Source organism: Coturnix japonica, chromosome 1 (assembly GCF_001577835.2).
Source record: "Coturnix japonica isolate 7356 chromosome 1, Coturnix japonica 2.1, whole genome shotgun sequence".
In the NCBI taxonomy this organism is placed as follows: domain Eukaryota; kingdom Metazoa; phylum Chordata; class Aves; order Galliformes; family Phasianidae; genus Coturnix; species Coturnix japonica.
Genome location: NC_029516.1, coordinates 67,809,952 through 67,826,488, shown reverse-complemented (window position 1 = coordinate 67,826,488; position 16,537 = coordinate 67,809,952). Strand labels below are relative to the sequence as shown.

Sequence of the window (16,537 nt, the reverse complement as noted above, 5' to 3'; positions counted from 1 at the left end):
ACTCACTTCAGTTCTAGTGATTTAATTTCCATGCAGCATGAATGATTCACCCAGAGAGCCCTGATGCAATCACAACACACAACATACAGCTTCCGCATGTTCAGGAGGGAGGTCTATGGGTAGTTGCAATGCACTTTATGTCCAAGTCCTAGTTTTGTGACTAAAAGGAGTACAAATGGTACTGAACAATGAGGGTAATACTGAGCTAAATATAGTACCTGCTATTCCTCTTCAGTTGTAGGTATCCTTCTTCAAATAATCTAATTCAGTATCTGAAGTCTGATAGCATCCATTAATTGTCCTACTTCCTATTCCTTTAGGAAACTACCTGCACAAAACCCATATATATATAACACTAATTAACTTTCATTCCTCTAGCCTCCTCACACTCAAGTCTGAACAGGCAGAAGGCAGCAACATCATCAAGGGAGTATTTCTTGGGATGTAACAGCAAATACCTAACAGTTCCTCAAAACGTGCCTTCCTTGCACAGCAGCAGGATCAGTGGACCTTTAGAAGCACCTAGCTGTGTGGATACCAACTGCAGTTCTGTAAGTAGGATTTTATGTTCATTGACATAACTCTAATAACTTCAGGATGAAGAAAATATTTGGAGTAGGATGAACAGAGTATGATGCATTCCTTCTTTGTTAAACAAATCCAAGCTGCAATGAGGAAAGTAACAGTGCATATCCTACAACTTTAGATCATAGTATCATTGTATCATAGTCTCGTGCGGGTTGGAAGGGACCTTAGAGATCATTGAGTCCAACCCCCCGGGATTCAAGCCTCCTGTGTAGCAGAGCGGCACTTCTACCACTTGCGCCACAGGGGGGATTCGAACCCGGGGCCTCCGGTGTTGCAATGAGACATTCCTACCACTTGCGCCACCAGGGCACACGGTAGATAGTTCAGTAGGTTCTTGTATTGTAATTTGTGTCCTAATAATGGGTGTTCTAGTGGAATCAGCAAGATCCTATTGATTATTTACTTGAGTCAAAATTATTTGAAAAAGAGTAGAGAGGTTGCTATTACCTTGGTGAAGGAATAGATCTGCAGGTTGATGACAGAATTGGCTAACCCTCTTTGAACTGTGGGTCAGCACATATCCAGGTGTTAATGTGAACAAGATTGGAAGTGGAAGTGGGGTGCTACAGTCTCCCTGGCAAAGCTGACACTAGAAGAGAGATCTTCTGGGGTTCATATGTAGTGACATATTTTCTATTAGAGGATTAGAACTCATTAAATGTTGCTCCTACTGTCCCATATTCTTATTGCTTGGTGTGCTTGTAACTTATCTTGGAAATATTATGAAGCAATGAATCTGGGACTGAAAATGGTAGTTTAGAACACTCTAGCTTCTAGAAGAAGTGAGGGAGGAAAGATATTGATGGCTCTTCCAGAAACTTTGCAAATTGCAATTTACTTGATAGGTTTTACTCTCCAATACGGTATTCTTGTACCAAAATGTGAAGTGGTGGAAATTTAGGGCAAAAAAAATAATAAATCTCACAAAAATTTATGGGAATTCTGTCCTGTTCTCTCAGAAATAGAAACCCACTGTAATTGGAATGGCATTTTTCTGCCAAAAGTCTGTGGAGAGGAAAAAGCAAAAGTCAACAGGAGAGGGAGAAGGACACGATGGTATATCTTCATCCTTTTATTTTGTGTAACTCCAGCAACACGTAATGTTGCTATGGTGATCTGTCAGGTGACTGGGATGTGGCAGCTGGCTGCAGGCAGGTAATAAACAAGAATACCTGTTAGCGACTTTCCATGTTCTCCAACTTCCTTGTACCTTCTCCTGTGATGTTTTGGGGTTTTTTTTGGTGAATTTCATTTTGGCCTGCACTTGCCCATAAGGGAGGAGAGAATGCTTAGAGTTCATGTTCTCTAGATACATCTAAGCATTGCATTGTGCCAGTAAGCAGGTGATAGTGGCATCATTACTTCTGTGTTGTACTGTGTGAAACCCTCTGGAAGGGAACATATTTTTCTTCACTGTGGCAGAAATGGATCCAGAAGGCCTGCATGGACTGCCTGTGAGTACTTTATGAAATAGAACCTACCTAGGACATGGGGAATTGCAATAAAGTGCTATCTATCTCTCAAATAGATTTATATTCTGTCAGAATGCATTGCTGAGTGTAAGTTTATAAGTGCCTAGAGGGACTGTAATAATGTCCTACACATAAGTTTAAGGCAAGTGTAATATGTGGAACAGATTATTTGGTGATAATTTCAGGAAATTGGATGGAGTGTACATATTAAAATAAATATTTAGAGATATGGTGACTGAAAGCTGATTTATGGGAAACTGAGATGTAAAGCAAAACAATGAAAATCAGGATTTGGGGCGATATTAGTAATATACGCATTTATATAATGTCTTTAAGTATTCATGTTGTATTAACAAATGAGAAAACTGCAAAAAGTACATTTGGTTAACTTTGAAGTGCTACCAGTACGTGTAATAGAAAGGGAGGTAGGAAAGAGAAAGACATTTTTAACAGTACTTGGCAAAATGTTACTTGTGTAGACACCTATGGGAGCCATAAATAGCTGGATTTATTGGTTGATTGATTTGAATTAGTGTGACTATTTATTTGCTTTCATGTAGTTCCCAGTCCCTGGAGGGCTGGTATCACAGTAATGAATGACAGCATTGAGCAGGATGTGGTGGTTGTTAAAAATTTTGGAAAATATACAAGCTACCTTAGTGAAAGAATCAGAAGTTAATGTCTAAAATTTAATTTCAGTGCTCAACAAATGTACTGCAGATTTGCTGTCCCCACAAGTGCAGGGTGGCAGTGGATAGAACAGAAGTAGTTCCGTGCCAGGATTTGAATAGTGGGGACAAGGTGGCAGAGACAGTCCATAGGGGCAGTTGAATAGAACATAGGTGATCTTAATGGTTTTAGTCACTGATTTATTTTTTCAGTGCTGCTGTTCAGTCACATACTCTTCTCTTATTAAAATACACATTAACTGTATTTTCTCCCTAATCCCTGGTATCTGACAAATAATCTGTGTCCAGCTTTGCCCTTCTTGACCTTGCTCTACTTGGAAGAATATTTTCCTGTTCTAGCTTGAATCAGTTTTTTCCTTCCTGTACAAATTTGTCTGATTCACTTCCCTGTCCAACTTTTCTCCACAGTTCATCCTTTTCTATGTCATGAACTGTAATGCAATCCTTTTTTCTTAAACTTCAAGCCCATTTTAAAATGCTGATGTGGTCTCTTATGTTCTGTTTATACAGAAGTCAAAGAGACAGTGCAGACATTCTTAACCACACCATATCAGAGAGGATGTTTTTGTGATACACTATCTAGTACATTTCAAGGAGCAAGATGAAGCTGCTATATTTAGGCACTCTTGTCTGTTTGCAGTCAAAGGGTCTCAACATGACCTAGTTTGAACTATATAGTACAAATGTATAGCTCATTTGTAATCTCAATTAATCTCAAATTCTTACACTGCTCAACTAGTGCTTTTAAATACCCGTGTAAATTCAGAGCCCAGGTCTGGCTTCTCCTTGGATTTTTTGATTTTCCATCCATGTATTTCCCTCACAGATTATAAACAATTACCTGGATGGGACCGAAAGAGAGGCCATGGACTCCATGAGTGGCACGCACTTCAGAGATAGCAACAGAAAGGTTGACTACGTTTTAGTCTACCACTACCGGAAACGCTTCACCCAGCACCAGCCTGGGGCTGGATCTCTGGGACCAATGCACAGGGCAGCCTCCATGACCATTGCTTCAAATGGAGAGACCAAGAAGAGCTGTCTCAAGCTGCAGCGAGACAATGGCCAGAATGCCCCTCAGGAGGCTCAAGTGATTGAGCTGGACCCACTTGACACCCTGGAGGAGGAAAAACGGCAGCAGAGGGAAGAGTATGAATGCAATCTAATGGCAGCAGGACTGGAGATCGAGAAGGATGTTGAGGTAAGAGGGAGAAAATTGTGCATCCTGCATGGTGCTCCATGGGTAATGGCCACCAAGATGCATAAGATGGTCATGCAGGAAGCATAAGGACTGGAGAGCAGGAGCCCGGCTGCAGTCTTGCATCAGGGCCAGGTCTATCTTTATACCTTCTCTTGTTTAATGTTAACCAATAGGAGAATCACAAGTGTTATGTGTACTATTCCTGACGCATCTCAGAGCCAGTTTAAGAAGCTAATCCTAAACCTGGTCACTGCTGTTCACTGCTGAACATCTCAGTACTTAAAGCTGTTGCTGTAACCCCAAACTAGGAATCATCAGAAATAAACTATCTGAGATATTTTATACATGCCTGTCAGTGGTTTATGGGCTGGTTTGGACCGGTTCCATGACTAGTGATTTGGGGGCATCCACGCCCCAGGAAAAGAAAAAGGAAAAGGTGGAGAGACGGGCCTAAAAAAAAACAGCAGCAAGTCTGAGGAGAAACAAAACTAATTCACTAAGTATGATGTCAGAATGCAAGATAACACATTATAATACAATATAATACAATTGAAGCTAATAAATTAAATAAAATGGGAGAGAGTGTCTGAAAAACCAAAGGCCTTACTCTAATGCTGAGATGAGACATCTAGTTGGGCTGAGCAGAAGAGAAAAGATAGGGCATTTCATGATATGCTAACAGTTTTATTTTTCTCTCTAAATGGAAAACAAAAACAGAACATAAAGTCTTCTGGAGTAGTATGTAGTTCTCTTCTGAGAACCAGGTACCCAGAACTATCCACAATCCATGGAACTGGAGATTTAACACTATAATTCCCAGTGCACTACACGATGTTATGAGGTGGAGTACCTTTAACAAAAAACATAAAACCATGGCAGTTCCTAAAATATGGAGGGAAGCCAAAAAGATGATGGAGAAGGATTGGTTAAGTCTTTTCTCCTGAGAAATATTTGTTTGTATAATGTGGTATTGAGTAGAAATTTCAGTTCTAATTCAGTGGAAAATATATTTCTATATCCTAATATCCTTATGGCACTAATTATTAATTATGCACTAATTAAGTGCATTTTTCTTGCAAAGAAATGATTTTACATTTTAATTTTTAAAAAAAATTTTTTTTTTAATGAAAATGTCTAAAGTAATTTCCTGGAATAAAGAATTTAGTCAAGAATTTCATATTTCTTTTTCAGTGTGACCCTCAATTTTTTTCCCAACAATACATTAGTTTTATGTCATTTTCTTCATTCCATCTATAGAATCATAGAAACATAGAATGGCCTGGGTTGAAAAGGACCACAATGATTATCTAAGTTCAACCCCCCTGCTATGTGCAGGGTTGCCAACCACTAGACCAGGCTGCCTGGAGCCACATCCAGCCTGGCCTTGAATGCCTCCAGGGATGGGGCATCCACAAGCTCTTTGGGCAAACTGATCCAGTATATCAGCACCCTCTGTGTGAAAACCTTCCTCCTAATACCTAACCTAGACCTCCCCTGTCTCAGTTTCAGATCATTCCCCCTTGTCCTATCACTGTCCTCCCTTGAAAACAGCTGTTCTCCCTCCTGTTTCTTTCTATCCCTTCATGTACTGGAAGGCTGAAATTAAGTCTCCCTGAGCCTTATTTTCTCCAGGATAATCATGCTCAGTTCCCTCAACCTTTCTTCATAGGCGAGGTGCTCCAGCCCTCTAAGCATCATAATGGCCCTCCTCTGGACCCACTCCAAGAGCTCCATGTCTCTCCTGTACTAGGGGCCCCAGGCAGTATGCTAGATAGTGCCTCACAAGAGCTGAGTAGAGGACAATCACCTTCCTCTCCCTGCTGCCCATCCCTTTCTTAATGCAGCCCACCACACAGTTGGCCTTCTGGGCTGCAAGCTCATACTGCTGGCTCATGTTCAGCTTCTTGTCCACCAGGACCCCCAGGTCCTTCTCCACAGGGCTGCTTGCAAAGAGTTCTTATACTGCAATAGGAGAACCTCTCATCCTTTATTGTGTTTCTCACTGCCCATGATATATTGGAAAGCACTATAATCATATCTGTTTGTAGTTTTGGTTAAGTCACTTCATGGCAATGATGCAGTCTGCAGCACATCAGTGAGCATGGGTCTTCCAAACCCCTTGCTGATGAACTGAGCTTTTTCCATCCCTTTGAAAAGTAATTGATATTTCTGTGGAAGCAAAGTCCCTTCTGGTTTCTAGTTTTAGGTACTCCATGATTTTGTCAGAAAGCTGTAAACTGTTTAGACTAGTGGAGGCTGAATAGCAGCTTCACAAAAGTAATGTATTTAAATATAAGACAGTTTGGGGATTTGGGACCTGGAATTTGTTGCTTTTCTAATCTTTTAAGGGACAGAAACCATAGTGCTGCTTACTGGGTTGAGGGAGAAACTTCCACAGTTACTGGATGAAGACTCCTCCAGCAGCAATACCTGCTGGCTGACATGCCTCAGCTTGTTCTTTGGCAGAAAAAGAAATCTTGAATTTTGGAGATTTGGTAGTAAAAAGAACAGTGTTTCACTATCCTCAGACAACTGTCTGCTTTGTCTGTAGTAATAAGCAGCCCTACAATAATTTCCATACCAAGTAAGCAATCACTTCCATACACTTGCTGACTGAGTATCGTTTGAAATCTCACTATTTGGAGATATTTCTTCCTAGTCTTGGTTTCACACCACACATGAAGGAAACAGAAGAGACCGTATGCAACCCCCTTGTCTAAGTGATAGACATTGGAAATTTGTGTGGGAGTGGATACAGCACTGCAGAGAAGTGCTCCATGATTTTAATGTTGCTATTGTAAATATGTACATTAGTTCATATATCACTGCGTATTTTATGTTGTTGCTATACATGACAAAGACGAGATGACTGATCTTCATTCAGAGTTTTTGATCTGTTTGAAAGCAAATTAAAAGGCTGGAAAGAATCTACAAGATCATCTAGTCGAACCATCCTCCTATCACAATTACTATCCACAAGATACTAACCATAACTCATAGCTCCTCATCCAGATGCCTCTTGAACACTTCCAGGGATGGCAGCTCCACCACCTCCCTGGGCAGCCCATTCCAATGCCTGACCACACTCTGAGAGAAATAGTACTTTTTTATGTCTAATCTAAACTTCTTCTGGTGCGATTTGTGGCCATTTCCTCAGGTCCTGTTTGTTGCCTGGGAGAAAAGGCCAGTCCCCTCCTCATCACAATTTCCCTTCAGGAAGCTGTAGAGTGCAACAGTGTCTCCCCTGAGTCTCCTCTTCTCTAGACTAATGTCATGGTTTTGTAATTTTGTAATTTTGCTATCAGTATTTCTCATCATAACATCATGTAAAGCATGGATACTTCTGTTGAATGTGCAGTCCACAGAAGAAGACTACATATCCCAGAGAACAACATGGGTAGTGATAAGTCACGGGACCAGGACGCTATATAATCTTGTTCCCAGGCTGGAGTGTTCTTCTTCTCTCGAACTTCTCGGAGAGTGGGAAGTGTTCCAGCCGTGTCGCCTAGAGTTCATAGTAGGCCTCTCGGTTTTCGGGGACTCTCTCTCTCTGTTTCGTTCGATTTGTTAGCCTCAATTATATTATATTGTGTTATCTTGTATTTCGATATCATATTTAGTAAAATAAGTTTTTCCTCCTTAGATTGCCGCTGTTTTTATCCCATTCCCCTTTTCCCCCTCCTTTCCGGGCCCCAGGGGGCCCTACGGGGTGGCTTCCCCTGTCACAGGCATAGGTAAATCTAAGTAACCCGTGACAACTAAACAACCCCAGCTCCCTCAGCCACTCCTCATAAGATTTGTGTTCCAGACCCCTCTCCAGTTTTGTTGCCAAATTGTTCTCTCGACATGTTCCATGGCCTTGATGTCTTTCTTGTAGTGAGGGGTCCAAAACTGAACACAGTACTCGAGGTGTGGCCTCACCAGAGCTGAGTACAGGGGGTACACCCAGCACTTGACCTTGTTGAACCTCATCCCATTCACCTCAGCCCGGTGATCCAGCTTATCTAGATCCCTCCAAAGGACCTCCCTACCCTTAGGCAGATCGACACCACCTCCCAAACCCTCTGCAACCCTGCAACCCTCTGCAAACTTACTGAGGGTATGCTTAATCCCCTCATCTATGTCATCATTAAAGATAATAAGAAAAGATGGGCTCCAGTACAAACAAATCAGAATTTTCTGTTCCGTCTGAGTTACTGCCTGCATTCCTCTTCCAGCACTTTATCCTCAGAGGGGGTGGGGGTAGAGAGCCTGCATGGTCCCCAGTGCTCGTGAGGCGGTGGTGGATGTCATGTTAGTGCTGGCAGGCTCCATGGTGATGGCTGTGTTGCCAGCCCTGCAGCATGTCTGCTCCAGCGGCACCAGCATTCTCTCCACTCATTCCTATTTTGTTAATGTTGATGGACAAAAATAGGAAATATATAATAATATTGGTTTTACTATGAGACAGAAAGAATTTGAATCAACATGTGTGTGCATATACAATCTGTATGGAATACATGTATATAGATAAATATAAACATATCTAGAGGACAATAAGTATACAACACAGTTCATAGTATTATAGCATATAGTATATATAATTATATATGATTGTAATTATTTTGTATTAGTATGTTGTACTATGGTAATATATATTTTTTTAAGTATTTAAAATTTTTTAAGATCAGAAAGATTTTTTTTCCATTCTATATTATATAGCATATTGTAGTACACAAAATGTAATTTGTAAATTGTAATGAATTAAAATATGTATAAAATATATACTATATAAAATATGACTGCATTTATAATATATATACTCCAATCTGGCACTTCTGAAGTGCAAGTTCTAACAAGTGTTATTTTTCTCTAATCCCTTCCAAATGAGTGAAAAGCATTTCTGTTCAGATTCTATGGTTAGGATGTTTCTTGAAATCAGAGTGTAGACTCTGTTTCCACTGAAACTGGTCATAGTATGTGGAGAACTACTAATCTTTCATTATACTACTGCGTCCAACTCTGGACTTCCCATTTCAAAAAATAATGAGGTCTCCTAGAAGGAGTCCAGAGGAAGGCCAAAAGATGATTAGGGGTCTGGAGCATCTCCCTTGCAAGGAAAGGCTGAGTAACCTCAATCTGTTCAGCCTGAGAAGACTGAGAAGAGGATATGAGAAGAAGACTGAGAGAGGATGTGAGAAATGTTTATAGATATCAAAATGGCAGTGGGAGTCAGATGGATCAGGCCAAGATCTTAGAGTTGTGTAGCGATAGGACAAGGAGTAATGGCTAAAACTTGAATATAGAAAGTTCCATACCATTTAGAAGAGCTTGTGTATGGTAAGTGTGATGGAGCATTGGAACAGTGTCATGGTTTTATGATTTTTACTGTAGGTATTCCACATCATGTAGTGTGCTGGGAGTTAAAGAGCTATTGCTCCAGTTTCATGGATCGTGGGCTTTTTTTAGGTTTACTTTCATTCCCCTTCTTAATTTTTTTCTTAAAATTTTGCTTTAATACTTGAACTGAATATCCAACATAACACGTTGAGTAACTATAGATAAGGCCTATGTTCCCAGCTTTGTAGAGTCAGGCTACTTAGTGATTAGTGGGCAGTTTTCTAGGTATCTGCAGTTGCTTACACTTGTAATTGTCACCTGCTCCCAAGGGGGCCACACAAGTTTCACATTTAAACCCAACACATAACCCACCCATGTCCTCTATCAATCTGGAAAACTTGCCTCAATTTCCTTGTATCCCTGCTAGATTTCAGAATATATGAGGGATTAAAAATAGAGGTTTATATTCACAAAACCTTGCATCTTTATGGTGCAAATACAGTTGCATGGCTGGAGGCATGGCTTCCAGGGTATTAGAAGATTTGACTTTTAGAGCATTAGGTCAGACATGCCCAACCTGTGGCCCATGGGACACCTTGTACTGTGGTCCATGCCCTGTCCCGTACTATCATGGCAGTGTCCCTTCCCTGACAAGCAGCCTGGCCCGGCCTGGCCTTGTGTGTGCTCCTGTCACTCAGCAACAACCAAACCACTGGTGTGCAAATGGCAGTGACTGGAGGGAAACCAGGACACAGAATGGGTCCAGTGCAGTGTTAATTTAAGTTACGACAAATAGTTTTTATGTATTTTGATATATTAATTAAACACAGTCTTGTGAAAAGCAAAAAAAAAAAAAATAAAAAATTCCTTTCTGTTCTGATAAATGAATTTGAGAATAGGTTTCAAGATAGCCAAAATAATAAACCTTTCTTTTTGTATATTTGCAACTCCATTTTCAGTTGACATAAATATATTACCTGCAAATTTTCAAACTGAATGTATAGAGCTGCAATTAGATATTCAACTCAAAAAATTTATCTTGTCTCTATTATTTTTTTATCCTACCAGATACCTATGTTACCAGAGAAAAATATCCCTCACTTCACAGTCATACCTTACTCGTTTTATCAAATATTTTGCAGAAGAATTGCAGCCACTTCCACTGAACAAGACTGATGCATTAGTCAAATGTCTCAGTAGTTCTAAGTTATTTTTTTAAAGTTGTAATTAAAAATATATGTATAGTAAACTTTTTTACTTATATACATTAATTATGCTACATATTTTATCTGTGGTCAAAGACAGTTCCTCTTCTCTCATTTTGGACCAAGAAAGCCAAACAGTTGGACACCCAGGCATTAGATAATCCAGCTTTTAAAGAAAAAGTCACATTTAATCTTTGTTGTAATTGAAGTTGGTTATTCACTATGATTGTTCTCTGTCTCAAGATTTAGTTAGATGTGCTACCTTGAAACCTGATTACTATATTCTGTTCAGTAATACTGAAATTTGTTATTTTCACTACATATTTCAGAATAAGAGCCAAGGACTAAACTTTGTCCGTATTCATGCAACTTGGCAAGTACTTAGCCGAGAAGCGGAACTCCTTAAAATAAAAATGCCCACTAAAAAGGTAAATATCTTCCATTTTACATCAACTAGTTTTATGCCTGGAGGAAGACTGATCAGAAACATAAATGTTTTGAAGCTTTTAGAAATACATTATTCTAAATCACTCCAAATAACATGTAATGCTTATTCTTTCATCTTATCATTTTGTGATGATATAGTTTTCAGGGCTGAATTTAAGACGGGAATTTCTGACGGGATTTCAAAGGTCCCAGAGGCAGCCTACTGGTAGACCATGTTCTGTTGAGTAACAGAGGGGAGTTTTGAGGAGGGATTTGAAGCTCAGAAGGTAGTAGCTATTCAGAATTTTGTCAAGGAACTTACTTCAAAGGTAAGGTGCAGTACATTATGATAGTGAAGGCAAGTCCATAGTGTTTTGATTTTAACCGACCAGTTGTTTTCACCCAGTAAAGGATGTCCGCACCTTAGAGCATTACTGTCTAACACTGTCAGAGATTTGGCCAAGCTAGTCTTGCATATTCTTACTCTGTGTAAAGTAAGATTAAACAGTCTCCCTCAACTGTTTGTCTGTTATCAGCCTCCGAAAATGAATAAGCTTTGGAAAGCTACTGTAAGTTGTCCTTTCTGGTTTTATACTTTTTTTTTTTCTTTTTCTTTTTTTTTCTCAGTTGCAGAAATTGATAGTTAACAGTTGAATTCAGCAGGCTTGGCATGAAAATTCTGTTACTGTCATAAAACTTTTGCAAAGACATTCAGGAGATGAACTTCCTGTGGGGGCAAAGACCCACTTTGAAATACTGAAGCCTTGCATTTCAGAGATTTAGCAATAAAAACTGGAAAATAAGTAAATAAATAAATAAAATCAGCCAGTAACAACAAAAGGAAATTTCATTTTTTTCCTTTTATTTTAAAAGCACATTTTTTTTTCCTGTGATGTCATCTTTATTTATCCAAACAACCAATAAAAACATAAATAAAGGATTTTCAGTGGAAATTATTCATCTCTAAACATGATAACTTGGTTGCAAAAAAGTCTTTTGAATCATTCAATTTTAAAACATCTTTCAGGAAAAATGACATTCTGGTAAAAAGTTGCTTTCTGAGCAAATTCGTCTACATGTATAATTCTGTATGGACTTAATTGTTACTTCTGATGAATGAGAATGCACCACACGGAAACAAATTAGATACATCAAATATAGTTAGATGGGTAACAACTTCAAACAAGAAAATAAATCCCAAAAAATACTTTAAGTTAAAGAATGTCCAAGTTTTCAAGGAATCTAACTGCAGACCTGGAAAAAAGTTAATAATGTGCTGAAGGTAGAGGACCAGATGATCTAAAAACTATGAAGCATCAAGGTACATAATTAAGGTACTTAATATCATTTCAATTTGAAATGATAATAAAAATATTTTGTCATAGGCTCATGCAGGTGTTACATAAAGTTTATTTATTTAATTTGATTAATCAGATTGCAAATAAACATGATTGGTAAGTTTGTTGGTATTTCAAGAAAAAAGTTACTTCTGTATCTCTGAGAAGCAATGTTACCTAACATGTCAATCTGAATCAACAAAACCTACATCCTTGGAATTGCCATAAAGCCACGAGCCAGGCATCCTCACTTTTAATGGCGTACGCATGTGTGTGTCATCAGACAAAACTAGCAATTATTATAAAAAAAATACCATACTTAGTCTTAGTGGTATCAATGGCAGTGAGTAAAGTTTTTTCTTGCTTTGTCTGCCCCCCTATTTCCAGTTACAGTTACAAAGTCAAAATCATTGCTCTGCCTGAGATGAATTAATAAGAATTTTTCTTGTACTATGATTTTTCTTCCTGAAGAAGCTTGTGTCCTTGGAAATGAAACCTTTTCAGATTCTGGTGCTTGATCTTACATTAGAATGTATATTAAGGTGTTTATTTTAAATATGGAATGTGTATAAAAATTGTGTGGGTTTTTTTCATTTTATTGTTATTTTTGGAAGTCATGTTCATATGTGACATTTTATTTACTCAGATGTATAAAATCAAAGAAGAAGGGGGAATACTCAAAAAGTTAAGTGAAATATGGTGCAAATTGTCTGAACCTCTGCAACCCCAGGTGCCACAAGAAGATACCAAGATGAAAAGCCTGTCTTACCCATTTTCCAGAGAGAAAATATATTTGTGAGTACCTTAAATTCTAAAGAGCAATTAACAAAGCTAGGAAAAAATGACATAAATAAATTATAAGTGATTTTCAATCAAAAAGCAGAAATTTGTTAAGATTGCGCAAGTTCTGGAATTTCTGAGGGAATATGCATTGACAATGCATTCGGTTTCAGATCATTAACAGAAATCTATGTTGAAAATAATTTTGTCAATGTTTCTCTTTCTGCTAGGTAAGGCACCTGAAGAAGTGCAAAAAATAAACTACGTTCTTATAATGAACTGTAAAAACGTAGCAACAAATTTGTGGTTAACAGGATAGCAATATTACTGCTTGTTTTGAGACAAGAAAGATTAAATAGGAATTTTGTAATATATTTCATCTTGCTAGATTTATTTTAGCATGAGAGATCTTCCAAAAGTAATACCTCAAATTTTACTGTGTTGGTTCACAGCATCAGAGGGAGATATTGGTGGTAAGGAGGTAAAGGTTGAAATTTCCCAACAATATTCCATTACATTTTTTGGCTGTAAGACAGATGGTACTGGAGGTGCAGTCTGACAAAATAGTGTCTGTTGTGTAAGTGTGTATGAAGCAAAAATTGTGGAAAAAATTCCTCTATGTGGAAAAAATTAAACACATTGACATTTATCAACACTTGCTGGACAGTTATGGCACTGAATTCCTCCACCAGGAGGAAACTACACCTACTGACATTCACTGAGGTTACAGAGACACAACAGTGGATGTCAGCACAGTGAGGTTATAGGTTGCGTGTTTCAGCAGAGGCAACAGCAACAAGAAACAAAAAACACCTTCTGGGCAGCCAAATAAATTTTTACGAGCACGGAATGCAGGCTCTTGTTCATTGCTGGAAAAATACATAGTTAATGGTGGTGACTATGTTGAAAAATAATGTTTTGTATCTAAGAATTTATTCTATGAAATAGTGTTGTTGTGATTTTCATACCTTTTGTAGCTTCCACATAAATAAATAGGAGGCGTTATTTCCAGGGTGACTACATAAATAAAACTTGGCTAGCAATATGAAGATAATAAATTCTTAACATTTCTTCCCTCACTCAGAATAATATCTGGGACCAGTTTGATGTTAAATATTTCCCCGTCTCTTTTTTTCTTTTTTTTCTTTCTTTTTTTTTTTCTTCTTGTATTTAAGTCTAAATTAAATTTAGTAAAAAATCAAACATATCCCCGTATAATCTATTGTCCTCTTTGAAATTCTTATTAATACTTTTATTAAAGTTTTTTAATCTTTTATTAATAATTTATTAATGGAAGGGAATGAACTGTGAAGGCTAATTTCACAAATGATGATTCCAGTGGAACTGTTATTTCAAGCAAGTGAAATGTTGACTGGTTAGACACCTGGAGAAGATTAATAAGCATCTGCATTAGGCAAATTAAAACAGTTACATAATTGTGTAGGGTTGAGAGTATTTTATAAAGAAAAGATTGAAACGTCAGTTTGTGTAAAAAATAAAAATTCTCCTTGAAAGAAAGGAACTTTACATTAGTTAATATTTATGTATATTTTGTGCATATCATTACTGCAGTCCCAGTAGAATTCTGAATGAAGGGGCACAGTATGCAGTACTATTTCATCTTCATTTCCTTAAAACATTTGTTTATCTTGCTGGTTTGTAAGTTAGTTCTAAATCGAATTGTCTCACTTCTGAAAATAGACCTGATTTTTTTCTCTTAATATTTTCAGGTACAACATCAGAGATAAAGACACGTTTTTTGACAATGCTACCCGCAGTCGAATAGTAAGTAAGCAAAAGTAACTTCTTGAGCTGAATGAGATTTAATAGTGTTGACTACTTTGCTAATCCTGATATTTCTCTTTCTCTATAAAGCACTAAGCAGTTGTATGTGTGTAAGTATATATATGTAAGAAATGCTCTGCTGTAGCTGTGCAGTACTCCATAAAGCTTGGAGTAGATGCTATGGAAGCATATACTGCCGACTCAAGTCCACTGTTAAAAGTTGTCAATAAAAGTCTTACTTCATGCTGTAACCAAGATCTTCTTCCATGAACGTACATCTTCTGAATCCTATAGTAATTTACCTGCTCTAGTAGTCTTTGATGAGAAGCTTTTATCATGCTTCTGATATTCTGTTAAGTCTCCAGTGGGTTAGCAAGGCAGGATTCCTCTTTATGGATGCTATGCAACTTCTCTCCAGCGTACTATGTTTGACATATACACTTCGGCTTCGTAGATACGGTGTATATACTGAGTACTGTACAGCTTAATATTATACTACCAAACATGATTGGTTTTTTTTTGTTTTTTTTTTTGAGTTGGATTATCTTGTGATTCTTGTGATTTTCTGTAGTTTAAAACACTCATTATACCTGAACTCCTTACACTTCTAATAGTTTTATAAGGATGTGACATAGCAGAACACAGACTATACAGTAGTATCAGAAAATCAAGTAGTATGAATTACTGTATCATTGTTAGATTTTAATTAGTAACTGCAAAAGAAATCTCTAATTTTTAAAATTTCATTCTATTTCTCCCTCTATGAGGAAGATAATTTTAAAGGACAATTTTCAGGTTATATCCCTATTATTCTTTTTCATAGGTACATGAAATTTTGAAGCGTACTTCTACAAAGACCAGAAACAGCATGGGTAAGAAGGGAAGATAACTATAAAAGTTCTTTTGAAAGGAACTGCTTAAGTATCTCAGTGAATATTTGTGAAGAACAGGTAAGTGAGGATGCTGAAGAATGTCCTTCCAGAGGGTTTTAAACATTGAGTCAGACACTCCCATGTCTCAAGATCATATCTGCCAAAAGCAAGGTAATTTTCATAGGTGACTCTTCCATCAGGGTGAGAGCTTATGAATGCACCATCTTTTGTAACTGAAGGAAGAATGCCTTGTCTACAGGTTCCCCATTGATCAGGCAACCCCAACAACTAGATAACTGTTACTGGTCTGGTCCCTAATTTTAACCCAAAAGTTCTCAACCTGTTCATGACTTTCTCAGAGGCAGTTCTTCACAGTCTATCAGTTTCTTAACATAGAGTCCAACACATCCTACCATGCTTATACATTCTAACAAGTTCATAGCTCTCAGTCATAATACTCCAGTTATGTGAGTCATCTCACAATGTTTCCATGACAGCAATAAGATTGTAGTTTTCCAACTGCACCATGGTTTTCAATTCCTCCTGCCTTATTCCCATACTGTGTACATTGGTAAAGAGGCACTTCAGCTGGGCTTTCAGCCACATTACTTTCTTGAAGAGACCCTCCCAAAAACCTTTAGTCAAATCTAAGGTTTTCCCTTACTGCTTCCTAAAGTGACAGTGTTCCCTGGCTCTTCTGTTACTCAGCAGTACATCCCCTCCCTTCATCAAATCTAGTTTAAAGCCATGGTGATGAGCCCAGCCAGCTTGCTTCATAGCGTATTCTTGACACGCCCATGTCAACAGTCCCTGTTTATCGAAGGTGTGCTCTTCATAGAAGACAAAGCCATGGATATGACACC

The 16,537-nt window shown here is 38.0% G+C and overlaps 1 protein-coding gene across 1 annotated transcript in view; it reads left to right on the top strand.

The window, feature by feature from the left end:
- The window catches only part of ANO2 (anoctamin 2), a 106,207-nt gene that overhangs the window by 6,467 nt on the left and 83,203 nt on the right, over positions 1 to 16,537 (top strand). The window contains exons 2-7 of the mRNA XM_032440933.1: positions 379 to 551; positions 3,576 to 3,950; positions 10,804 to 10,902; positions 12,884 to 13,032; positions 14,748 to 14,802; positions 15,626 to 15,674. Coding sequence (XP_032296824.1) covers positions 379 to 551; positions 3,576 to 3,950; positions 10,804 to 10,902; positions 12,884 to 13,032; positions 14,748 to 14,802; positions 15,626 to 15,674 — 900 coding nt within the window. The remainder of the gene's footprint in view (positions 1 to 378; positions 552 to 3,575; positions 3,951 to 10,803; positions 10,903 to 12,883; positions 13,033 to 14,747; positions 14,803 to 15,625; positions 15,675 to 16,537) is intronic.